Source organism: Hyperoodon ampullatus, assembly GCF_949752795.1.
Source record: "Hyperoodon ampullatus genome assembly, chromosome: 20".
In the NCBI taxonomy this organism is placed as follows: Eukaryota; Metazoa; Chordata; class Mammalia; order Artiodactyla; family Ziphiidae; genus Hyperoodon; species Hyperoodon ampullatus.
The window spans coordinates 6,217,245-6,244,569 of record NC_136933.1 but is presented as its reverse complement, the minus strand read 5'-3'; the positions used below and the strand labels follow the sequence as shown (position 1 = coordinate 6,244,569).

Sequence of the window (27,325 nt, the reverse complement as noted above, 5' to 3'; positions counted from 1 at the left end):
TATTCTAAGCACTTTTGTGTGTATTTTAGAATCAAATTGTTGATATCTAAAATGTTTCATGCTTTTATGATTATTTTTATCTATAGATTTAATGTGGTGAGAATTGACATCTTGGCAATAATAAACTTTCCAATAGGTGAGCATGGCATATTTCTCCATTTACTTGTATGTTTAGCATCTATCTGCATTTTTGTTTTAGTTTCAGTCTTGCACATCTTTTGTTAAACTTATTCCTAATATTTTATATTTTGATAGTATTGTAGATGGTACTGATTTTAAGTTGGTTTTCATTTACTGCTGCTAGTATATAGCAATACTATCCACTTTTAAACATTTTCTTTGACCTTTCGAAAGGTTTTTATTACTTCTAGAAGTATTTTTGTAGAGTCCTTAGGATTTTTGATGTAATTAATCATATCATCTGCAGTCTAATTTCATCCTTTCTAATCTTCATGCTCCTGATTTTTTGTTCTTTACTTATTGCACTGGCTAGGGCTTAGGGTAAAATATTGACATGGTGAGAGCAGACTTCATTGCCTTGCTCTCAAATTTTGGAAAAAACAATGTATTTTATCATAAGATATATTGGCTAAAATTTTTTTGTTGATGCTTTTTATCATATTAATGAAGTTTGCTTCTGTTGGTAGTTTGTTGCCTTTAAAAAATTCATAAATAGGTGTTGAATTTTGTCAAATGACTTTTATGCATCAAAAGAGAAAATGATACACATTTAAAAAATTCTGCATTTGGTGAATTGCACTGATTGACTTTCAAATGAATGCTTACATTTATGTTTATGAAGTATATTGTTCTGTAATTTTTTCTTTGTTAACTTTCTTCTGGATTTGTCATCAGGGATATGTTTTCCTCATACAGTGAGGTGACAGGAGTCACTTCCACTGCTACTTTTAAAAATGGTATTTCTGCCTTGCAAAAACTTGCCAGAATTAACCTGTGAAACCATATACATCTGTATTTCTTGTTGCTGTTATTTTTGTTGGTGGTGATTTTCAAAAATCACAAATGCACAAATCATGAAGTTTGGGCTTCTGATTTCTTGGTTATACCCTATGATTTATAATTCCTTTTCCATAAGGAGTAGCCCTTATAACCCTTTTTACATTAGAGTAGCTTTATCAGTCTACTTTTACCCATAATTGATTGGACTTGAAGAACATATGTATTATCTTGACCGTTTTCAGTCTGACTGATGTAATTCCTTAAAAATGTATGGATTTCTTGTGTATTAAATAAAAAATACACCCCATTAAATGAAACCACACCCACAAATCTTTTTTACATAAATCTGTCTATATTGGACTCTGGTGAGGCTGCTATAAAATAACCTATTTAACACTCATAGTAACCTTATTGTTTGAGAGTTTTTAAGAGGCAGTCCAGTACAATACTTAGAAGGCTTTTTGTATATTGATAGATGAAGGTGTCTAAGAGGCATCACTTTAAGTTTTTCTGAGGTCTTAACAGAGGGGTTTACATACGCTTGACAATTTTTATCTGAGATCAAATTTTATTCCTCAGTATCTCAAATTTAGCTGTTAGCCATTTCTTACTTTAAGAATGTTTTGCTGGAAGAATTCAGGAATAAAAATTAATTTTACTTTCAAACCAAATAAATTATAGCTCTTTTCAAGTAAAATAGACATTTTACTTGAAAACTGAACTCTTCCTTCATTAATAATTACTATCATCTTGTATTTTATCATAGGTAACTTAAGTCACCCAACTTAGAAATCTTGCTGACCAGAACCATGAATTCTACTTTCCACATTACCACAGGCAGCAAGGATGCCACACAATTCACTACTTCATAATAAATGTCCTCATTTTTCCAACTTCTAATAACATGTTTTTAAGCTGTCTTTGAATTGCTCACCAACAGTCTTCTTGAGACAATGTTAACATATATCAATAGTCTTCAACAGTTTCCTGTTCTACCTTCCATGCACCATCCAATTCCAAAGCTAATGGCACATGTTTTAGATTCTTGTTATATAAATATAAATACACCATCTGGTACCAACTTGTGTGTGTGTGTGTGTGTGTGTGTGTGTGTGTGTGTGTGTGTGTAGACAGAGAGAGAGATTGTGCAAGAAAGTATCCCTAAATTTAGTAACTTTTAATTTTTTTAACTTTTAATCTTTTAATTTTGTGTGTCATTAATTTGGGGAGGGCTTAGTTGCATGGTTGTATTTTTATGTCTCAATGTAGTCAAATTTCATATACAGCAGATAATTTTCAACAGAATGAGTGTTCCAATAATGAGAGTTCGAAGCATTCATATTCTAAAAAACCCAATCAGAATCTGCAGGAAGACCATGGAAGTCTCAGAATCTCACTTCTGTATATTTTAGTGCTCAATCACATCATTAAAACCAACCTGGATTCTAGGAAACAGTCCTCACCGGGGAAGCAGCATGGATGTGCATGGATAGAAGCAGTTAATTGCTGTTAAGTTGAAGATAAGCTGACCGTTCCCACTAACATAGAAATAGTTTGGTGATACATAAGTATGTTATAATGTTTTTTACTTAATCTATTACTGTATGGTCTTAAATACTATATTTGAAATGCTGGAATGAATGTGGAAATGTTACGAACTAAGTCTGGCTCAAAATCTGCTTGCTTTGATTTTCTGTAAATATAGGTTTTTATATAAAAGAAATCTAGTCCTAAGCAACACTGGATCTGCCAGCTTGCTCTAAAATCCATCTCTACTTTGAACCAAAAAATGTAGAAAATTATATTTCCTAAGCTCCTTAACCTTTGATCTTCTAGTTAGGTTTGGCTAATGGGATTCACTGGATAAAATTTGGAGGGTAAGAAGACAGAAATCGCCATGGTATTTAACCCTCTCTGTCTCCAGCATCTGCAGTTGTGCCCCTGTATTCTCTACACTTTCACCTCATGCTGGAGAGTACCTCTACCTGTGTTCTAGACCCTAGTATATAGCCCTGACCACAGTTACATGTCATGCGAGATGGCTTAGATTCTGGTTCTAGTAATAACATCTCCATTTATTGTGCCTTTAGCCCTAAGAAGTGGTAGTGGATTCCTGTGTTGCTAATCTCTGGTTGCCTCACTGTTCTCTGATTGCCTCACTGTTCTCTGATTGGCTTTTATCTCTGCCGTTTTGTGTTACCCCATGCCTTGTATTGAATTCCTTCTGTATGAAAGGCTAAAGTGATTTCTATTTTCGTGTCTGGGCCTTTACTGACATACCTTATTTATAACATATATTTAATATGTTATAACACATTAGTCTGTGGAAGGAAAACGTAAATTAAATAGCCATATATGGTGTATTGTTTTATGTCCAAACATAATCTAAATATAAATTGGTAGACAAAATACTTATTTTAGTAAATTTAATACATGAAAATGTTATTTTAATTAGAATTTCTATTGAAATCAATATCAATCAAGTATCAATCAATACTTACCATGTAGGCCTGGTACTGAGGGTGGAAAGTTGCCACTGTCAATACTCCCACCTTCCCATGACTCTAGTGAAACTTGGCAATTTGGAGGTAAATACGTAGGGTTACAGTGACAGTGCCTTTTATTATTACATACCTGAAACAGGAGAAATATCATAAAATAAATAGCTAAAATTATTTGTGTTCACTTAAAATTTTGAAGTAATATCTAGGTCAGATAAGGCTGATTTTCTTACGTGGTTTATGAATATGACTGTGTGTGTGTGTGTTTAGCTGTGCGTTTGCTTTCCAAATATCAGTCTCAGTGATTTCTATTCTTGTCTCATAGTGCTGATACTTACACCTTGACTGTGGCATTTTTCTGGAGTACAGTCATAATTCAAGAATGAAGAATCTACACATTTCTTATTCTTGCAGACCTAAAAAGGAGATATCCCAAAGTAAGTTAACTGTACCACCATCTATATTTGCCATCTAATTAAAAGGATTCCTTATTATACTGACATAAGAGGTATTTATTTAATAATAAATATTAATATACTAACAATAAGTGATTAATTCATAGTGCTACTATGTTTTCAGCACTAGATGAGACTGATTATCTGAAAGTAAATAAAACAATAAAAGCATCTTCCCTGCTTATACTGGGATAGGAAGTACAGACACGAAATAAATAACAGTAAAGGTAAATGTGTAATAAATACTAAAATAAAATAGTTTTATGAAATAATAAAAACACAGAATTTATCTAATATATGAGGACAGTGAAACTTTTTTATTGAGCTCTGATGTTGAACATGACTTAATCAAGCATAGACATGAAAGACAAAGTACTTATAGAAAAAGAGTAAATATTCAAAATGACCCTACATCATATCTATTATGAAACTGTTAAGAAATATTTAGGGCACTGCAGTTGTTACACAAAGAATAGCCATTCAAACATTAATTAACTAAATATTTGAGTCTTACGATGCGCCTGCCCCTGAGAACACAGCAGTGAACAACAACAACAAAACTCATGTTGCTCATACTGCAGTAAAAGATATAGAAACACACACACAACAGAAAATCTATACGTGATGTGACAGAGGTTATTATGGAGGGTTTGTCTGTGTCTTATAGTCTTAATCAGAAAATTGGTCTATAGCCTATAAGCAATTGATGGTGTTTAGAGATTTAATTGGAAGATGGAAAGCTGATAATAGGAGGTTTTGAAAAAGAGAATGTAAAAGGCAAGAGAAAATATAGAAAGACAAACTAGAATAACATTACAGTAGTCCAGAAAAATGACAACCATAGAGTGAAATTGAGTGGTAGTGGTGTTGATGAAACAGTTGTTGTGTTTGAGACAGAGTTAAATAGTTTGATCCACCTAAGTTTAGTGATAGATTGTATATAAAGGATGAAAAGAGAGATGGGGCAATGACACCAAGGTCTCTGGTATGTCTAACTTTCTTGGTTGTGGTACAAGTAATGGAATGAGAAAGCTAAGCATAAAGCTCAAAAGTTTAGAAATATTATTTTTGAGACTTCTTTTTACTTGTAATATCAAATAATACTACGCACTTGAGATAAAATAAAAATTATTTTTAGGCACAGAAATTGTGAGACAATGTGATTCCACAAAAGTAACCAAAACCTGAAGCCAGCATTCCTCCCATGGTCATCAATGGCTAAGGATGTAGTATTTAAGTGATTATATGCACCGTACACCAGTGACAGAATTAAAAGCAGGTTTTACCAAATCCTGAAAAAATAATCTGGAGGGTGACATCAGCAAAATGGTGCACTAGGAAGCCCCAAGTCTTGTTCTCCTTTAGAGATCCTAGAAGAAGAAGATGAAGAAAGAGGAGGAGGGGAAGGAGTTGGGGGAGGAGGAGGCAGGTGGGGAGAGGGAGAAGAACTGGCTAAAACAACCCATAGGAGCTCTGGAAGCAGTCAAAGGTCTACTGCAGCTAAGCAAATGCCCAAACAAACAAACAAAAAGCCACAATCAAAATGTTAGAAAGTTTTGTAGTATTTTGCTCAAACCTTGTCCCACTACTTCTTGGGCATGCCATAGTCTTGGTCTGGAGCAGACAGCAGCTGAGTTTCCAATTCCCTCCCTTGAACTGAATGCAGTAGAGGACACCTTATTTTCAATATTCTAACCTGTCTGGGAACTGCCTGAAGACTGGTCTCTGTTCCACCTAATTCAGATCTCAGATGGACACTGTTCAGGAAAACTGCAGGGAAACTAAGACTTGTAGACATTTGGAGCAGAGAGAATGGGTGGAAACATACAATAGGCCATCTGAGGCTCCAAGGCAACCCTGGCATGAGACTATTTGGAAAAACAAAACATTAAAAAACACACATGTATGTGGGGAATAAGAAGAGCCACAAAAAGACCCAGGAAAGATGCATATTCACAAAGATCTCAGAGACCACAAGCTTTCTCCTCAGGCTACTCCCAAGGCTCAGAGCACACCCAAGAAATTAGAAAAGGACTACGCTAGCACAGAGCCAGACTGCAAACAGTGGGAGAAATGGCTGTTTTTCAAAAGTCCAATTTTTAACAAAAAAATCACATGCTATAAAAAGAAACAGGAGAAAAAGGAGGAAAGAATATGCAATGGAGATAAGACAGTATCACCAACAAGTGGTGCTGGGAAAACTGGACAACCACATGTAAAACAATAAGATTAGAACAATCCCTCACAACATTTACAAAAATAAACTCAAAACGGTTTAAAGACCTAACTGTAAGGCCTGTAACCATAAGACTCTTAGAAGAGAACATAGATAGGATACATTTTGACATAAATTGTAGCAATATTTTCTTGGATCAGTCTCCTAAGACAAAAGAAGTAAAATCAAAACTAAACAAATGGGATCTAATTAAATTTAAAAGCTTTTGCACAGCAAAGGAAACTATCAACAAAACAAAAAGACACCTATGGAATCGGAGAAAATATTTGCTAATTATGCAACTAACAAGATGTTAATATCCCAAATATATAGACAGCTCATTCAACACAATATCAAAACAAAAACAAAACAGTTAAACAATGGGCAGAAGACTGAATAGACATATTTCCATAGAAGATATAAAGATGGCCCACGGGCTCATGAAAAGATGTTCAACATTGCTAATTATTAGAGAGATGCAAATCAAAAACACAATGAGGTATCACCTCACACCTGTTTGAATGGCTCTCATCAAAAAGTCTACAAATAACAAATATTGGGGAGAATGTGGAGAAAAGGGGGCCCTTGTACACTTTTGCTGGCAATGCAAATTGGTACAACCACTATGGATGTTCCTTAAAAAAGTAAAAATAGAATTACCATACAACCCAGCAATCCCACTCCTGGGTATACATCTGGAAAAAAGAAAGATACTAATTCAAAAAGATACATGTTCCCCAATGTTCACAGCAGCACTATTTACAATAGCCAAGACTCAGAAGCAACTCAAGTGCCCATCAACAGACTATTGCATTTAAAAATGTGATTTTTAAATATATATATGTATATATATATTTATAAATTTATTTATATAACAGAATATTACTCAGCCATAAAAAAGAATGAAATACTGTTATTTGCAGTAATGTGGGTGGGCTTAAAGAAAATTATGCTTAGTGAAATAAGTCAAAGAGAAAGTCAAATACTATATGATATCACTTATATGTGGAAACTTAAAAAGAATGCAAAGGAATATATATATATATGCAAAACTGAAACAGATATAGAAAACAAACCTATGGTTGCCAAAGGGGAGGTCAAAGTGGGGAGGGACAAATTAGGGGTATGGGATTAACAGATGCAAAGTGGTATATATAAAATAGGCAATAAAGATATACTGTATAGCACAGGGAATTATACCCATTATCTTGTAATAACCTATAATGGAATATAGTCTGCAAAAATACTGAATCACTATGCTGTACACCTGAAACTAACACAATATTGTAAATCAATTATACTTCAATTAATAAAAAGAGTTGATGGAAGGTTCATGAAAATGGAGAGTAGTTATATCTCAGATTTATGTGCCTTTGATTGATTTTTCTTTTACTCTGTGAATCCTTTATTATTTTCATCACTAAAATGGGCATATGTTACTTTAACTGCTATTTTAAGTAATTATATCAAAATATAATTCATGACATTAAAAATACTCCCTGTGTAACATGAGATAATTAATAAAATAGTTAATGAACTGTATGATTCTCAGTTCAGTTAATACATATGACTTCCATGAAAAAAGTACTAAATAGCCAATGAAATATTCACAGTGATAATATCTATGCATGAATGCAGGTTATATTTCTTTTAAAAATTTTCTCATTTTCAAAACTTTCTACTTTCTTATTTTTTGAAATTAAATGTGCACTTAAATTATGAGAAAAATACCAAATATGCATTTAAAATTTGAAATTAGGAAATTAGTTGGTAATAAAAGACTACATACCTTATTTAGACCACAAACAGTTCCATCTTTTACCCACATGTTTCCACTGTCTTTATCATCATATGCATATTCCAGTCCAACACAGATGTGTCCATCTATGTTGCTATACAAAACAGTGGCATTTGGAATATTAATTATAATTCCTTTATCATATGTACACAGTAATTTTCCACATCGCACATCCCTATAATTTACCAACAAATAAAAATCATTAGTTTTCAATACAGAGAAATATTAGAATATCATTTCTAAAGCAAACAGATTTAAATAAAGCATTAAGGGCTGCTAAAAGATGTATGCAATTAATTGTGCAACACCAAAAAATATGAGGGCCTTTCCTTCATTGTTAATAGTAACAACATCTTAGTAATTATGAACTACTTTCTATTTAGCCTTATCACTTTTTTGGTAACAATTCTTTATTCCTTTTTTGATTCTTAAACATAATTCCAAGCTTATTCTATTCTAAAAAATTAGTAAAATTTAAAAAATTACTGGTATGATTGGATTTCCTTTTCTGTTTTTCAAACATAATATGTACTCTCCACATTATGGGTCCCAAACTGACAAGACACTGAGGCATACACTCAAGAAGCAGTACATGCAATAAATATTAACGCTGAACCACTAAGATTCATCACAATGATAGTGCATAAATCACAGACAAAATCATGAAAGTAACCATGGGCTTTAAAATTTAACCATGGGCTACAGATCTACCAAGACATTTTACCAAAGAAGATATACAAATGCCTTATAATCACAAGAAAGGGTGGTAATTTCATAAATCAGTAGGTAAATGCAAATTAGAGCCAGAGTAAGATACCTTTTTAGAATGACACACAAATAAACAAGGAAACAAAAAGTCGTTACAGTATCAAATGTTGGTGATGTAGAGAAGGATGTAGAGAAGCTAGAACTCTGATACATATTTGCTGGAAATGTAAAATGGTACAGTAACTCTGGAAAATATTTGGGAAGATTCTTAAAATGTTGAACATATACCTGCCATGTGACCCAGCAATTCTACTTCTAAGTGTGCATCCAAGTGAAATTTTAAAATATGTGTCTACATAAAGACTTGCACCTTCACACTTGTTATATCCCAAGAGAAACAAATATATGGCTTTACAAAGCAAACAAAATACTCCACAAGAATGTTCACAGCAGCATTGTTCTTGATTTTTTTATTGAAGTATAGTTGATTTACAATATTGTGTTAATTACTGCTGTACAGCAAAGTGGTTCAGTTATACATATATATATTCAATATTCTTTTCTATTATGGTTTATCATAGGAGACTGAATATAGTTCTCTGTGCTACACAGTAGGACCTTGTTTATCCATTCTCTATATAATAGCTTACATCCACAGCAACATTGTTCTTAATGGCCTTAAACTAGAAACATTCTAAATGCCCATTAACTGGTACATAATTTTAAAATGTTTATATCCACACCATATAATATTACCCAGTAATAAGAAGCTACAAACTACTGATATAGGCTACAAAATGGATGAATCTCAAAAACATAAAAGAAACCAGACAAAAAGATTACATATTAGAGGGCTTCCCTGGTGGCGCAGTGGTTGAGAGTCTGCCTGCCGATGCAGGGGACACGGGTTCGTGCCCCGGTCCAGGAAGATCCCACATGCCGCGGAGCGGCTTGGCCCGTGAGCCATGGCCGCTGAGCCTGCACGTCCGGAGCCTGTGCTCCGTAACGGGAGAGGCCACAACAGTGAGAGGCCCGTGTACCGCAAAACAAACAAAAAAGGCAACCTACTGAATGGGAAGAAGATATTTGTAAAGGGGTTAATATCCAAAATATATAAAGAACTTATACAACTCAATAAGAAACAACCTCCCAAAATCAATTAAAATATAGACATAGGACCTGAATAGACATTTTCCCAAAGGCATACAGATGGCCAACAGGTACATGAAAACATAATAAACATCACTAATCATGAGGTAAATGCAAATCAAAACCGCAATGAGATATCATCTCACACCTGTCAGAATGGCTATTATCAAAGAGACCAAAAAAACAAAAAAACAAGCGTTGGTCAGATGTGGGGAAACTGTAGTAAACTGTCGGTATGAATGTAAATTGGTACAGACAAATGGAAAACAGTATGGACTTTCCTAAAAAAAAAAAAAATTAAAGTAGAACTACCATAAAATCCAACAATTCCACTCCTAGATATTTATCTGAAGAAAATGAAAACACTACTTCAAAGAGATATATGTACCCCAATGTTCATAGCAGTATTATTTAAAATAGCTAAGATATGGAAGCAACCTAAGAACCCAGCATTGGATGAATGGATAAAGATGTGAGATATATTTATATTATTTGTATATTATATATGTAATAGAGTATCACTCAGCCACAAATAAAAATGAAATGTTGCCGTTTGCAAGAACATGGATGGACCTGGATAGTATATTGCTTCATGCTTCGTGAAATAAATCAGACAGAGAAAAACAAATATTGTATGTTTTTACTTATATGTGGAATCTAAAAATAAAACAAACAAACAAATATAACAAAACAGAAACAGACTCACAGATACAGAGAACAAACTAGTGGTTACCAGAAGGGAGAGGTGTATGGAAAGCACAAAATGGGTGAAAGGGATTAAGAGGTACAAACTACCAATGGCCAAATAAATAAGCCAAAGGGATATAACATACAGCATAGGGAATATAGTCAGTATTTTATAATAACTTTGTATGGTGTGTAATCTATAAAAAATATTGGAGTACTATGTTCTACCTCTGAAACTAATATAATGTTTGTAAGTACTTATACAGAAAATCATAAATGTATGCAAAGTTTCCATTATGTATTACTCATAGTATCCAATACAAAGTCAAAAAATTGCTATGCATGCCAAAAAAGTTAAAATGTGATATAGGTGCAAATAAAGCACTAGGTATCAATATCCAAATGACCCAAATATTGCAATTAGCAGAGAAGCACTTTATAGCAGCTAATATAAAAAGATCAATGATTTAAAAGAAAATATAATCATAACAGAGAGCTTCCTTTAGTCAGTATATGCTTTAGCAGTTATGAAACAAACTTTTGTGCTTCTGGGCTTGAGCATATGAAAAAGCAACTTATGAATGTAAGATGTATTTTGTATATATTTGTGGTGTCTGACTGGAAATAAAATTATCACTATAAGTTCACGTTTTAAAAACAGAGATATAATACATGGATATAGAAATAAATGTGATACTTGTATGTTCTAGTTTTGTTGTCTGAGAAGACTTAGAGATAATGGAAAACAGCAGAAATAAGCACACCTGGTTCTCAGATGTTTACTAAATACTCTTCTCTACTAAAAGGAATCTGGGCTACTTAGAGAAACAGCTGAATCCAGAACAAAGGTAGGAAAAATATAACAGGGGCCTAGAACATCTTTTTTTGTGCTGGAAAAATGTGTAAGTTTTTAAAATGTCATACAGACTTTTGAAAAGAACATTGTGGCCAGCTAAAAGAAACTCTCACTAGCCAAAATTGAGACAATTTGAAAAAGTAAGTGTTAAAATAAATGATAGTAATATATTCTATACTATTGAGTCAAATAACAATCGCTGAGTCTGAACTGACATAAATAAATACACAAACATAAATAAATAAATAAAAAGAATACTTCTTTCTACAGTACATTTCTAGCTTAAAGGGGGAGGCAATAATGGAGTTAGAAAATCATCAATGAACCGTAACACTAGTGGGTGAAGGTTTGAAGAAGAACAGAATATGTCCATGGTCTCAATATTAACTCTCCCCATATTACACATTAAACACAAAGGAGAAGAGTAACTTTACAATAGAGACCTAAAGAAAACTAACTTTACCAAATAATTTAACTTAAAATATCCAACATTGAGAGAAAATGGCATGTACCTTTTAAAAATTGCACTTGATGGTACAACACCACTTCAGTGGTAAGCTTGCCAAAATTTATGACATGAATCTAATGATGAAAAATATCAAAAAAATCCTATTTGAGGAAAATATTACAAAATAATTGGCCTGTAGTATTTAAAAAAAAAACAGGAAAAGAAATGGAAACAAAAAGAATGTTCTAGATTAAAGTTTAACAAACTCATGACTCTGGATTTGCTCCTGAACAAGAAAAAAGACCTATAAATACTTTGTTGAGATAATGAATGAAGTTTTATTGAGAACTGTAGTTGACAGCTACAGTAGAGCCATTAAAAAAAAAAAAGATTTGTTCTCAAGAAAACAGACCTATAAATACTTTATTGAGATAATGAATGAAGTTTTATTGAGAACTGTGGTTGACAGCTACAGTAGAGCCATTAAAAAAAAAAAAAGCTTTGTTCTCAAGAAAACACAATGATTTGTTTAAGGATAATGAAACATAGTAACCAATTTACATTCAAATCGTTTAGGAAAATCGTTTTGAAGGGAGGAAAGGAGAGGAGAGTTAGAAAAACAGAAGGATAAAGCAAATGGGCAAAATGTAAACCACTGAGTAAAGGCTATATGGGAAGTCTTTTTGCTATTCGTGCAAACAAGAAATTTTTTTACAGAATTTTTATTTTTGCTATCAAACCAAGTTTGAAATAGTATCAAAGTAAAATATCACAGTAACAGTAGCATTCTAGTTCTAGTATATATAATAATCATAGTAGTTAACAATTAACCCTCATATATGTCAGTCCCATTCTAAGTGCTTTTCATAGAGTATCTAAATTCCACACTGGCACAAGCCCAATGATGTTAGTGAAATTGATATGCATATTTTACATATCAGAAAAGTGAGGCACATGTCCAAAGTCACACAAGTAGGTAAGTATTGGGATTAGTATTTGAAACCAACATGTCTGCCTGTAGAGTATATGTTCTTAAACACATTGCTTTACTTCCTGGATAGTAAAAATTCATGCATTTTTTATTAGATCACTATGAAGAATGATCATCCTTTGTAAAATTAAAGTGACAGCATGAAAAATAAAACTGATCAGTCCTTCTAACTAATGGGTAATTAATGTACCTTTATGTAAATTAAATGCTCTGTGGGATGGTACAAGGGATAGTTTGGATGTGTGAGAAAGATAAGTACAGACATTCTGTACTTGAGACATTTATAATTTGATTAAATATAGTCTTACTTCATGATCAAGTGACATTTCACTTACATGTAAAGTAAATTATCTCATGGTATTTTCAAATATAAAGCAATAAATAAAGTTTTTCAGACAGATTTCCTAGAACATACTTAGGATTACACTGTGTGTACCCTGAAGCAGTTGAGCCACAGTTCCCAGATGGATCAGTCTTAGAATTAAGTTGGTCAAAACACTCTTGAGTACCAAAACCTGAACCTGAAAAATAAAAATTTGTGGTTAGTCATACTGAACTTACATTAATTTAAAATAATTAATGAGTACACTTAAAATTCTGAGATTGTTTACAATATTGCACAGAATAAGAGCATAACACAAAATTGAAAATAAAACCTAGTTTTAAAATCACAAAAAAACTACTTCAATGAAATATTTAAATATTGAAAGCATCTTGTCTACTCTCCAAACAGATACCTTAGGATTAACTACAGTATGCAGTTTATCTTCTAATTGTTAGTAAGTCTAGCAATATATAAGTATATAAGAAACTTTTTTTAAACAAATAATTGACTTATTGGTCAATAGTGTTTTCATATAAATGTGTTTTCAAGACAAATAAGATTATTAAAATAATCTTATTTTTTTATCCTAATTTCCCCAGACCAAAAATTCTTGGAGTCACAACTGATTTATTTTCATATTTACTATTCAATCCACACACATTATGTGTTTAATTCTCATAAGATTCAGTCTACTTAAAGAGCAGTTTATTTATCATGACTCAATTAATTCTACTCTAATGGGAAGACTGAGCCAAAAACTTTTGATAGGGAGATTTAACTGTGAAAAAAATGACACAACATAAGAGGAGCCCCTGTGGACCCATCAGGATCTCAGTTGAAAGTCTTAGAGGCAGTAGTAAACTGAAAATAAGCAGTTGATTTTCATCCCAGAGGTCATTTGGAAACATAGCTATGTGTGAGAAATCAAAATTATAAGCTTAGCTAGGGAAGCAGGCCATTGGACATAAATAAGGCCGAAGTTGGAGGATCTTTTACGACTATAGTGATAAAATTAGAGAATCAGGGGGCCTCAACATATAGTACAGTCTCCTCTTAAGACATTTTCCTGTTTCTCAACATGTGAAGAGAAAGAGATTAAAATATAAAGAGGTGACTTCCAGAAAGCAGAGCATATTTTTCTGCAGTTTCTGCATTGTGATTACATACCTGCCAGGGGAAGGAGTCTCAGTAAATATACGATCTCTCAGTTGAAAGACCTGGAGAGTTATGCCCTAGAAACAAAAGTGAACTAGATATAGACTGAACCTAATCAAAACTCTAACTAAACGTGAACAATTATTGGTTTCTGATTTAATTAAAGTGATTAGTCTCTTCCTTCATTTACTTAACAGAAGAAAAAGATGGATGTATCTATATAAGATGCAGTGTCTCTATGAGAGAAGCATTTAGAATGAAGACACAGTTTCTGTAAGTAAAAAACTGAAGATGAAGACAGTGAAAAAAATTTTAACTAGGAATATGTCTTTATGTAAAATATTCAAGAAAAGATATAAAATAGAAACATCTACATATAATTGAGTAGGAGAACCATGGTACATATATACTAAAATTAATTACAAAGGATATAAATCTTCAAGAAGGCAATGTATCAAAAATAAATAAATTGAAATAATTATGGAGAGACAGTTAAATATAAACATAAATTGAAAGTTAAAAATCTGTATAATAGAACTTCCGGGGAAGATGGCGGAAGAGTAAGACGCGGAGATCACCTTCCTCCCCACAGCTACACCAGAAATACAGCTACACGTGGAACAACTCCTACAGAACACCTACTGAACGCTGGCAGAAGACCTCAGACCTCCCAAAAGGCAAGAAACTCCCACGTACCTGGGAAGGGAAAAGCGGAGAGATTCCCGCACAGAGGATCGGTGCCGAGCGGCACTCACCAGCCCGAGAGGCTTGTCTGCTCGCCCGCCGGGGCGGGCGGCGCTGGGAGCTGAGGCTCGGGCTTCGGTCGGAGCACAGGGAGAGGACTGGGGCTGGCGGCGAGAACTCAGCCTGAAGGGGGCTAATGCGCCACAGCTAGCCGGGAGGGAGTCCGGGAAAACTCTGGAGCTGCCGAAGAGGTAAGAGACTATTTCTTCCCTCTTGGTTTCCTGGTGCGCGAGGAGAGGGGATTAAGAGCGCTGCTTAAAGGAGCCCCACAGACGGGCGCGAGCTGCGGCTGAAAGCGCGGAGTCCAGAGACGGGCGTGGGACGCTGGGGCTGCTGCTGCCGCCGCCAAGAGGCCTGTGTGCGAGCGCAGGTCACTGTCCATGCCGCCCTTCCGGGAGCCTGTGCAGCCCACCACTGCCGGGGTCCCGGGATCCAGGGGCGGCTTCCCTGGGAGAACGCACGGCGCGCCTTGGGCTGGTGCAATGTCACGCCGACCTCTGCCGCTGCAGGCTCGCCCCGCACTCCATGCCCCTCCCTCCCCCCCGGCCTGAGTGAGCCAGAGTCCCCGAAGCGGCTGCTCCTTTAACCCTGTCCTGCCTGAGCGAAGAACAGACGCCCTCCGGCGACCTACACGCAGAGGCGGGGCCAAATCCAAAGCTGAGACCCGGGAGCTGTGAGAACAAAGAAGAGAAAGGGAAACCTCTCCCAGCAGCCTCAGAAGCAGCGGATTAAAGCTCCACAATCAACTAGATGTACCCTGCATCTGTGGAATACATGAATAGACAACAAATCATCCCAAATTGAGGAGCCAGGAGTCAGTGCTGTGCCTCTGAGGTGGGAGAGCCAACTTCAGGACACTGGTCCACAAGAGACCTCCCAGCTCCACATAATATCAAACGGCGAAAATCTTCCAGAGATCTCCATCTCAACACCAGCACCCAGCTTCACTCAACGACCAGCAAGCTACAGTGCTGGACACCCTATGCCAAACAACTAGCAAGACAGGAACACAACGCCACCCATTAGCAGAGAGGCTGCCTAAAATCATAAAAAGTCCACAGACACCCCAAAACACACCACCAGACGTGGACCTGCCCACCAGAAAGACAAGATCCAGCCTTATCCACCAGAACACAGGCACTAGTCCCCTCCACCAGGAAGCCTACACAACCCACTAAACCAACCTTAGCCACTAGGAACAGACACCAAAAACAACGGGAACTATGAACCTGCAGCCTGCAAAAAGGAGACCCCAAACACAGTAAAATAAGCAAAATGAGAAGATAGAAAAACACACAGCAGGAGAAGGAGCAAGATAAAAACCCACCAGACCTAACAAATGAAGAGGTAATAGGCAGTCTACCTGAAAAAGAATTCAGAATAATGATAGTAAAGATGATCCAAGATTCTATTTCCAAGATCCAAAATCTTGGAAATAGAATAGACAAAATGCAAGAAACAGTTAACAAAGACCTAGAAGAACTAAAGATGAATCAAGCATCGATTAAAAACACAATAAATGAAATGAAAAATACTCTAGATGGGATCAATAGCAGAATAACTGAGGCAGAAGAACGGATAAGTGAGGTGGAAGATAAAATAGTGGAAATAACTACTGCAGAGCAAAATAAAGAGAAAAGAATGAAAAGAACAGAGGACAGTCTCAGAGACCTCTGGGACAACATTAAACGCACCAACATTCGAATTATAGGGGTTCCAGAAGAAGAAGAGAAAAAGAAAGGGACTGAGAAAATATTTGAAGAGATTATAGTTGAAAACTTCCCTAATATGGGAAAGGAAATAGTTAATCAAGTCCAGGAGGCACAGAGAGTCCCATACAGAATAAATCCAAGGAGAAATATGCCAAGACACATATTAATCAAACTGTCAAAAATTAAACACAAAGAAATCATATTAAAAGCAGCAAGGCAAAAACAACAAATAACACACAAGGGAATCCCCATCAGGATAACAGCTGATCTCTCAGCAGAAACTCTACAAGCCGGAAGGGAGTGGCAGGACATAATTAAAGTGATGAAGGAGAGAAACCTGCAACCAAGATTACTCTACCCAGCAAGGATCTCATTCAGATTTCATGGAGAAATTAAGACGTTTACAGACAAGCAAAAGCTGAGAGAGTTCAGCACCACCAAACCAGCTTTACAACAAATGCTAAAGGAACTTCTCTAGGCAAGAAACACAACGAAGGAAAAGACCTACAATAACGAACCCAAAACAATTAAGAAAATGGGAATAGGAACATACATATCGATAATTACCTTAAATGTAAATGGACTAAATGCTCCCACCAAAAGACACAGATTGCCTGAATGGATACAAAAACAAGACCCATATATATGCTGTCTACAAGAGACCCACTTCAGACCTAGAGACACATACAGACTGAAAGTAAGGGGATGGAAAAAGATATTCCATGTAAATGGAAACCAAAAGAAAGCTGGAGTAGCAATTCTCATATCAGACAAAATAGACTTTAAAATAAAGACTATTAGAAGAGACAAAGAAGGACACTACATAATGATAAAGTGATCGATCCAAGAAGAAGATATAACAATTGTAAATATTTATGCACCCAACATAGGAGCACCTCAATACATAAGGCAAATACTAACAGCCATAAAAGGAGAAATCGACAGTAACACAATCATAGTAGGGGACTTTAACACCCCACTTTCACCAATGGACAGATCATCCAAAATGAAAATAAATAAGGAAACACAAGCTTTAAATGATACATTAAACAAGATGGACTTAATTGATATTTATAGGACATTCCACCCAAAAACAACAGAATACACATTTTTCTCAAGTGCTCATGGAACATTCTCCAGGATAGATGATATCTTGGGTCACAAATCAAGCCTTGGTAAATTTAAGAAAATTGAAATTGTATCAAGTATCTTTTCTGACCACAATGCTATGAGACTAGATATCAATTACAGGAAAAGAGCTGTAAAAAATACAAATGCATGGAGGCTAAACAATACACTACTTAATAACAAAGTGATCACTGAAGAAATCAAAAAGGAAATTAAAAAATACCTAGAAACAAATGACAATAGAGACACGATGACCCAAAACCTATGGGATGCAGCAAAAGCAGTTCTAAGAGGGAAGTTTATAGCAATACAATCCTACCTTAAGAAACAGGAAACATCTAGAATAAACAACCTAACCTTGCACCTAAAGCAATTAGAGAAAGAAGAACAAAAACATCCCAAAGTTAGCAGAAGGAAAGAAATCATAAAAAATCACATCAGAAATAAATTAAAAAGAAATGAAGGAAACGATAGCAAAGATCAATAAAACTAAAAGCTGGTTCTTTGAGAAGATAAACAAAATTGCTAAACCATTAGCCAGGCTCACCAAGAAAAAAAGGGAGAAGACTCAAATCAATAGAATTAGAGATGAAAAAGGAGAAGTAACAACTGACACTGCAGAAATACAAAAGATCATGAGAGATTATTACAAGCAACTCTATGCCAATAAAATGGACAACCTGGAAGAAATGGACAAATTCTTAGAAATGAACAACCTGCCAAGACTGAATCAGGAAGAAATAGAAAATATGAACAGACCAATCACAAGCACTGAAATTGAAACTGTGATAAAAAATCTTCCAACAAACAAAAGCCCAGGACCAGATGGCTTCACAGGAGAATTCTATCAAGCATTTAGAGAAGAGCTAACACCTATCCTTCTCAAACTCTTCCAAAATATAGCAGAGGGAGGAACACTCCCAAACTCATTCTACGAGGCCACCATCAGCTTGATACCAAAACCAGACAAGGATGTCACAAAGAAAGAAAACTACAGGCCAATATCACTGATGAATATAGATGCAAAAATCCTCAACAAAATACTAGCAAACAGAATCCAACAGCACATTAAAAGGATCATACACCATGATCAAGTGGGGTTTATTCCAGGAATGCAAGGATTCTTCAATATATGCAAATCAATCAACGTGATACACCATATTAACAAATTGAAGGAGAAAAACCACATGATCATCTCAATAGATGCAGAGAAAGCTTTCGACAAAATTCAACACCCATTTATGATAAAAACCCTGCAGAAAGTAGGCATAGAGGGAACTTTCCTCAACATAATAAAGGCCATATATGACAAACCCACAGCCAGCATCGTCCTCAATGGTGAAAAACTGAAACCATTTCCACTAAGATCAGGAACAAGACAAGGTTGCCCACTCTCACCACTCTTATTCCACATAGTTTTGGAAGTTTTAGCCAGAGCAATCAGAGAAGAAAAGGAAATAAAAGGAATCCAAATCGGAAAAGAAGTAAAGCTGTCACTGTTTGCAGATGACATGATACTATACATAGAGAATCCTAAAGATGCTACCAGAAAACTACTAGAGCTAATCAATGAATTTGGTAAAGTAGCAGGATATAAAATTAATGCACAGAAATCTCTGGCATTCCTATATACTAATGATGAAAAATCTGAAAGTGAAATCAAGGAAACACTCCCATTTACCATTGCAACAAAAAGAATAAAATATCTAGGGATAAACCTACCTAAGGAGACAAAAGACCTGTATGCAGAAAATTATAAGACACTGATGAAAGAAATTAAAGATGATACAAATAGGTGGAGAGATGTACCATGTTCTTGGATTGGAAGAATCAACGTTGTGAAAATGACTCTACTACCCAAAGCAATCTACAGATTCAATGCAATCCCTATCAAACTACCACTGGCATTTTTCACAGAACTAGAACAAAAAATTTCAAAATTTGTTTGGAAAAACAAAAGACCCCGAATAGCCAAAGCAATCTTGAGAACGAAAAACGGAGCTGGAGGAATCAGGCTCCCTGACTTCAGACTATACTACAAAGCTACAGTAATTAAGACAGTGTGGTACTGGCATAAAAACAGAAAGATCAGTGGATCAGGATAGAAAGCCCAGAGATAAACCCACGCACATATGGCCAACTTATCTTTGATAAAGGAGGCAGGAATGTACAGTGGAGAAAGGACAGCCTCTTCAATAAGTGGTGCTGGGAAAACTGGACAGGGACATGTAAAAGTATGAGATTAGATCATTCCCTAACACCATACACAAAAATAAGCTCAAAATGGATTAAAGACCTAAATGTAAGGCCAGAAACTATCAAACTCTTAGAGGAAAACATAGGCAGAACACTCTATGACATAAATCACAGCAAGATCCTTTTGGACCTACCTCCTAGAGAAATGGAACTAAAAACAAAGATAAACAAATGGGACCTAATGAAACGTCAAAGCTTTTGCACAGCAAAGGAAACCATAAACAAGACCAAAAGACAACCCTCAGAATGGGAGAAAATATTTGCAAATGAAGCAACTGACAAAGGATTAATCTCCAAAATTTATAAGCAGCTCATGTAGCTCAATAGCAAAAAAACAAACAACCCAATCCAAAAATGGGCAGAAGACTTAAATAGGCATTTCTCCAAAGAAGATATACAGACTGCCAACAAACACATGAAAGGATGCTCAACATCTTTACTCATTAGAGAAATGCAAATCAAAACTACAATGAGATATCATCTCACACCTGTCAGAATGGCCATCATCAAGAAATCTAGAAACAATAAATGCTGGAGAGGGTGTGGAAAAAAGGGAACACTCTTGCACTGCTGGTGGGAATGTGAATTGGTACAGCCACTATGGAGAACGGTATGGAGGTTCCTTAAAAAACTACAAATAGAACTACCATATGACCCAGCAATCCCACTACTGGGCATATACCCTGAGAAAACCATAATTCAAAAAGAGTCATGTACCAAAATGTTCATAGCAGCCCTATTTACAATAGCCCAGAGATGGAAACAACCTAAGTGTCCATCATCGGATGAATGGATAAAGAAGATGTGGCACATATATACAATGGAATATTACTCAGCCATAAAAAGAAACGAAATTGAGCTATTTGTAATGAGGTGGATGGACCTAGAGTCTGTCATACAGAGTGAAGTAAGTCAGAAAGAGAAAGACAAATACTGTATGCTGACACATATATATGGAATTTTAGAAAAAAAATGTCATGAAGAACATAGGGGTAAGACAGGAATAAAGACACAGATCTACTAGAGAATGGACTTGAGGATATGGGGAGGGGGAAGGGTAAGCTGTGACAAAGCGAAAGAGTGGCATGGACATATATACACTACCAAACGTAAGGTAGATAGATAGTGGGAAGCAGCTGCAGAGCACAGGGAGATCAGCTCGGTGCTTTGTGACCGCCTGGAGGGGTGGGATAGGGAGGGCGGGAGGGAGACGCAAAAGGGAGGGGATATGGGAACATATGTATATGTATAACTGATTAAATTTGTTAAATAAAAAAAAAATTTTTTTTAAATCTGTATAATAATACCGTATTTACATCACAGTTCCAAGACACTCAGGAACACTAAGCAGAATTACATGCACGCACATCCACACAAGCACACATTCAAACATATAATATGAAGACTGCTAAAAACAAAAGACCAAAAAATATCTTCATGGCTCAAAGAGAAAAGAGATACAATATGACAGATTTTTCTTCAGAAATATGAAAGCCATATGACAACGGAGTAATCTCTTTAAAATGCTGATGGAAATAGAGGTTCCAATTCAAGATGGCAAAGTAGAAAGATCCCGAACTCACAACTTCCCACAGATACACCAAATCTACAGCTACATATGGAACAATTTCCAGTGAAGAAAACCTAAAAACTGGTGGAGTGACCACTTCACACTGAGCAAACAAGAGGAAAGCCACACTGAAGCAGGTAGGCAAGGCTGAGACACAGTCTTGCTGTAAACCCATCCTGGCAATGGCAATCCACAGTTGGGAGGGAACTCGAAACGTGGAGCTCCTCCCTGAGGGGTGAAGTGTTTGGATCTCACATCAGGCACCACAACTTTTAAGACCTGCACCAGAAAGATGAGCCCCTAAAACATCCAGCTTTGATAACCAACAGGCACTCATGTCCATGAGACCCACAGGGCTATAGAGAACTGTGAAATGGTTCTGATGTGTGGTTTATGCTCAAGGGTCCTACAAGACTATAACTACAGGAGAAGGAGTTCTTAACTGGCTACCACACCCAGGGCACAGCAAGAGGCAGCAGTCAGAGGAGCGCAGTCTTTCTGTGTGAGGCCTGTCAGCCTATCTTAGTAGCTGTGGCCTGAGGGGCAGGCTTCTAATGAAACGCATGTCTAAGGACCGGCCCCAACCCTTCACAGAGACTTTGGTGGGTGAGTGCTAACTTCAAGTTCTCACCCTGCCGCCCTCCAGAGTGCCAGTATTTCCCAGAGGGGAGCCTTTACATGCATCTTGTGCTCTGGTTTTTATGTGTGGTGCTTCCCAGGGACACCTCTAGATCACCTGGCTCTAGTGGCCAGGGGGTTTGCATTCCTGGGTCCCCTGGGCTGCTAACAATTAGAAGTTTTTAGCCCCAGGTCAGAGCACAGACAGCAGGCTAAAATGCAGGATTAGTCTCCCTGTGAGAGAGACCTCTTTGCTCGTCCTGAAGCTCTGGCCTGAGGGGATGGCATCTGATTTGGGTATATAAAGATATAATAAACAGGGTGCGGGGGAAGATTCTGTTTCTCTGGTGGAATCCTGGCTGATACAGTTGTTAAGACAGAGGGCTCAGTGCTGTATTAATTTGGGGATATTTTCATCTTTCCTCAGTGGCATGGAAGCCAAAAGCCAGCAGCCTTACAGCTAATGAAGAGATCTGACCTATTCTGAGCTTTGTTAAAATCACCAGAGCACAGTCTGAAAATTTTCCAAACTTTCACTTACCTAGAAAAATCTCTGTTCCCAGGGTGATTTTGTTATTTGGTTTGAGTTAGAGCTCAGCTCAGTGGGAAAAAGAGCCTTACACCCAGGGAATTACTGAAATAATAGCAATATGACAGCAACATTACAGCAGTTGAGGCAAACGAGAGCCTGCTGGGAATTTAAAAGGAAACCTTGGAGAACTAGATGATCATAAGGAATGTTGAAAAGCTTAACGCATAACTGGATCTAAAAAGATGTACACATGCCAAGAACAATCCTGAGCAAGAGAAGTCCCCAGTCACTCTTCTCTGGATTATATTTAGGTCCTGAACAAGCAAGAAGTGAAAGCTATGGAGGTTTTGCAAACTGCCTGAAGCTTGAAGCTTGAAGCTATCCTTGGCATAGGGTAGAAAATAAAGAGTCAAGGCATTGAAGGGTATCTGATCGGTTATTGGCTTGGCACTAAATTGTACTAATTTGGAGTTATCCCTAGGAAGCCTGGCTTAAAAATTAAAACAAGAACTTGGGAGAAAAAAAAATATCAGTGGAACTATCAGAACTCAGTGGATGCACACAGCACAGAATACAGAACCTGAAAAATTAGTCCAGGAAAGTCACTAAACAAATAAGCAGTATGACAAACAATAACAACAACAACCTTAGAGAAATCTGAATCAAAATTGTTAAAATATATTGTCTAAAATTTCTAGTTTTTTAAAAAAAATTTACACTCTATGCAAAAAAATGAAATTACGCTACATACCCAGAAAAAAAGAAAAAGCCAACAGAAAATGTCCTCAGAGATCCCCAATTTTGAATCCAGGAGACAAAGACTTAAGTTAGCTATTACAAATATGTTCAAGTTACAAATATGTTCAAGTCACTAGGCGAAACCATCTCTTAAAAACTAAATGGGAAATACTAATATAGACTTTTAAATAAAAAAGGGAACCAAATATAAATTCTGAAGTTGAAAACTGTATTAACTAAAATGAAAAACTTAACTACAGAAATTTAAAAATCAATAGATTTAATCTGGCAAGTTTTATTGACCTGAAGATAGGTCAATGGAGATTATCTAGTATGAGGAAAGAAAGAAAATCAAATGATGAAAATAGTTTCATGGACCAGTGGGACAACATCAAGCATATGAAATATTGGCATATAGGGATTCCAAAACTGAGGAAAAAACAGAAAATGGCAGTGAAGTATTTTAAGATATAATGACTGAAAGCTTTTCAAATTTAATGTATACCTATATCTATATTTTTACAAGAAGATTTCTTTAAAAACTCCACATGAAATAATTTTAAAGAGATCCACAGATCATGGTCAAATTGATTCCACTCTTCATTAAAGACAAGGAGGCCAGGTGACAGTAGGCTGATATCTGTAGAGTTTTGAAAGGAAAAGACTAAGAATTCTATATTTGGCTAAACTCTCCTCAAAAAATTAAGGGAGAAATGATAGCATTCCAAGATAAACACAGTCAGAGAGAACTCATCTTTACCAAACCTTTCCAGCAAGACCTACTAAAGTGCATCCTTAAGGCTGAAATCAAAGGACACTAGGAGGTAACCAGGATCTACATGAAGTAACACAATGCTAATATAGTAAACTATCAAATAAAGTAAAAGAAAATATAATAGATAGTATAAACATATCTATTGTATGGACTCTCTTCTATAGAATTTAAAAGATAATTGCATAAAAACAATTATTATAAAACATTTTCATTAGGCTTACATAAAGATGTAAGATGTCTGACAGAAATAGAACAAGGGATGGGAAAACAGGTATATATATGCTTTTTGTTTACTTTTGATATGAAGTTAATATTAATTGAATGTCTGAAGATAGTAATTGTAACACCCAAGCAAACCACTCAGAAATAACTAAATATATATAGTAAAAGAAACCACAAAGAGATTAAACTATTACACTAGAAAATATCTGTTCAATACAAATAAAGAGGTTATTGAGGAATAGAGGGTAAAGTATAAGATATATTGAAAACACATAGCAAAATAGCAGATGGAAATACTACCTCACTTACATGAATAGATTAAACACTTCAATCAAAAAGAAGAGATTGACAGAATGTATTATAAGACATGATCCAACTATATGATGGTTGGAACAGTTAGGCAGATTGGGCAAGGCAGTGATCACCTAAGTCCAGTCAGGCAATTATACGGGCCAAGGCTGATGTACAGTTTTATTATGGATTCACCTCGTTATCTTGGGTGTGACCCTTGTACCCTACTAACTGAGAGCCTTGCAAACATTTATCTTCTCTTCACTGAAAGTTTGCCAGGGATAAATATATGCCTTTAGTCTCAGCATAGCTTCCTAGCCTACCAACACAGGCACTTCAAAATGTAGCAAAAGGTTCTGGAGGAAGACTAAGATTTTTTTTAAAGGCAAAATTCCTCTACCATTTGGTCTTTGATCATCTTGTGACTGCAAGAAAATTCATAATGCCTTGTAAATTTTTTTTAATCTATTAAATTGACCAAGTTTCTGAGCAGCTTTTAAGTTCCAAAGATGTGGACACCTCATGGAAAAATAGCCTATGGTTTTGACAGCCCCTCCCCTTCAATTCCAACTGCTAAAACTTTTCTATTTTATCTTTCTTTTTTCTTGAAGATCTCTAGCTAAGCCAAGCTTGATCTTCAACTTTCAGAGTCTGCATATGTCCCTAGGAACATAAATGGCTGTCAGTTGTTCCCTAAGATAGGCAAAGTTTCTCTCCTGTGGAGATTTAAATTAGTTGTCTTTGGTTTCACTGTACTCTAAAGCCTTTAAAAATATCATCAATGCAATACACCTTGATTTTTCTAGTCATTTTCTTGTAGTTGCATCATCACTTCTTGCTACATCCTTTCCCTAAATTGAATATTTAACACAGGTTTTATATTTAATGTAATTGCTAAATATGTAAATATCAATAAATATTACTATTTATTTTCATATCCTTTGTTCTTTTATTTACTCTGTTCTTGCCTTCTTTTGGGTTAATCAAATATGTTAATTGCTTTTGTTTTTCTCCCCTTTATTAGTTTTTAGTTTCTAATTATTATATTATTCTTCTTCTATTTATCTTAGATTATAAAACAAATACTTGACTTACACCAATTCTTAATTTCTCTGAGTGCTTTTATTGGAATGATTGAGTTTTGTTTCAGTTTTTTTTTCCCCCTGGTGATACTATCTTTTTCTATTTTTATACCTCTAGAGGTTAATATATTTTTGACATATTAATAGCTTCATTTCATAATATCCTTTGTCTTTTCTAATCTATATAAAGGTATGTATGTTAGTCAGTTTCCAGAAAAATACATATACAGAAAATCAAATTATGATAAATACCTTCACCAAATATTTCCGAACATTGTTTTATCCCATTCATACATTTTCCGTTCACACAGATCCATTGATTCTCTGCACATGGATGCCCATCCTGAACATAAAGGTCTTCTTGACATGCTGCAGATGTACCATTGCAATATTCAGAGAGATCACATTCATCAGTGGAAACCCTACACACGTGTCCTTTTGCTATAAACTGGTGGGGTGAAGTAAATGATATTGAGTAAAGCAGAATGTGAACATTTAACTATTATAAAAAATGATAACATTACTAATGTAGGTAATACAAAATTTTTAAAAGGCTCTTACAGCACAAGCATCACAGCACGGTCCAGCAGCACAAGCTGACCCAACATTGAGTGTACATGTGGCTTGGTTACAGCATGAGTCTGGCAGAGCTGCACAAGCCTGAAAGGCAAATCAAACGCTCTGAAGTATGTTCCAACTTTTATTTACATTAAATAGATATTTTAATGAGGACAACATATTATATAATATACAGACTGATGCTTAACTTAAATGTTGGCAAACAGAAAAAAATAAAACCACTTATTCATTCATTTATTTAACACTTATTGGTCACCTAATGTGCTAAACCCAGTGCTCTTTATATCAGTAGGTTTGACTATATTCGTAGTAGGATTTTCTGAAGTCCCGGAGTCCAGCAAAGCCAAGACATCGATAACCATAAGTTTATTTGCAGGGGTCGGGGGGAGGGATAAACTGGAAGATTGGGATTGACACATGCACATTACTATCTATAAAATAGATAACTAATAAGGACCTATAGATAACTAATAAGGATCCTCTATACCCACTTTGGTAAGAGTTTTTACCATGAATCGATACTGAATTTTATCAAATGCATTTTCTGCATGTATTGAGATGATCATATGAGTTTTGTCTTTTCTTTTGTTGATGTGGTATATCACATTAATTGATTTGCATATGTTGAACCATCCTTGTGAACCTGGGATGAATCCAACTTGGTCGTGGTGTATGCTCTCTTTTATGTGTTGTTGGATTTTGTTTGCTAGTATTTTGTTGAGAATTTTTACATTTATATTCATCAAAGATATTGGCCTGTAATTTTCTTGTTTGGTAGTGTCTTTTTCTGGTTTTGGTATCAGGATGATGGTGGCGTCATAGCATGACTT

At 35.6% G+C, this 27,325-nt stretch overlaps 1 protein-coding gene across 1 annotated transcript in view; it reads right to left on the bottom strand.

Annotated features, from left to right (window-relative positions):
• LOC307068793 (disintegrin and metalloproteinase domain-containing protein 2-like) overlaps nt 1–27,325 on the bottom strand; it is a gene marked incomplete at both ends in the record, with an annotated part of 77,243 nt that overhangs the window by 941 nt on the left and 48,977 nt on the right. Inside the window, 6 exons of the mRNA XM_079726822.1 lie at nt 3,462–3,594; nt 3,800–3,877; nt 7,921–8,104; nt 13,184–13,289; nt 26,169–26,364; nt 26,478–26,576. Of these exons, the coding sequence (XP_079582948.1) occupies nt 3,462–3,594; nt 3,800–3,877; nt 7,921–8,104; nt 13,184–13,289; nt 26,169–26,364; nt 26,478–26,576 (796 nt within the window). The remainder of the gene's footprint in view (nt 1–3,461; nt 3,595–3,799; nt 3,878–7,920; nt 8,105–13,183; nt 13,290–26,168; nt 26,365–26,477; nt 26,577–27,325) is intronic.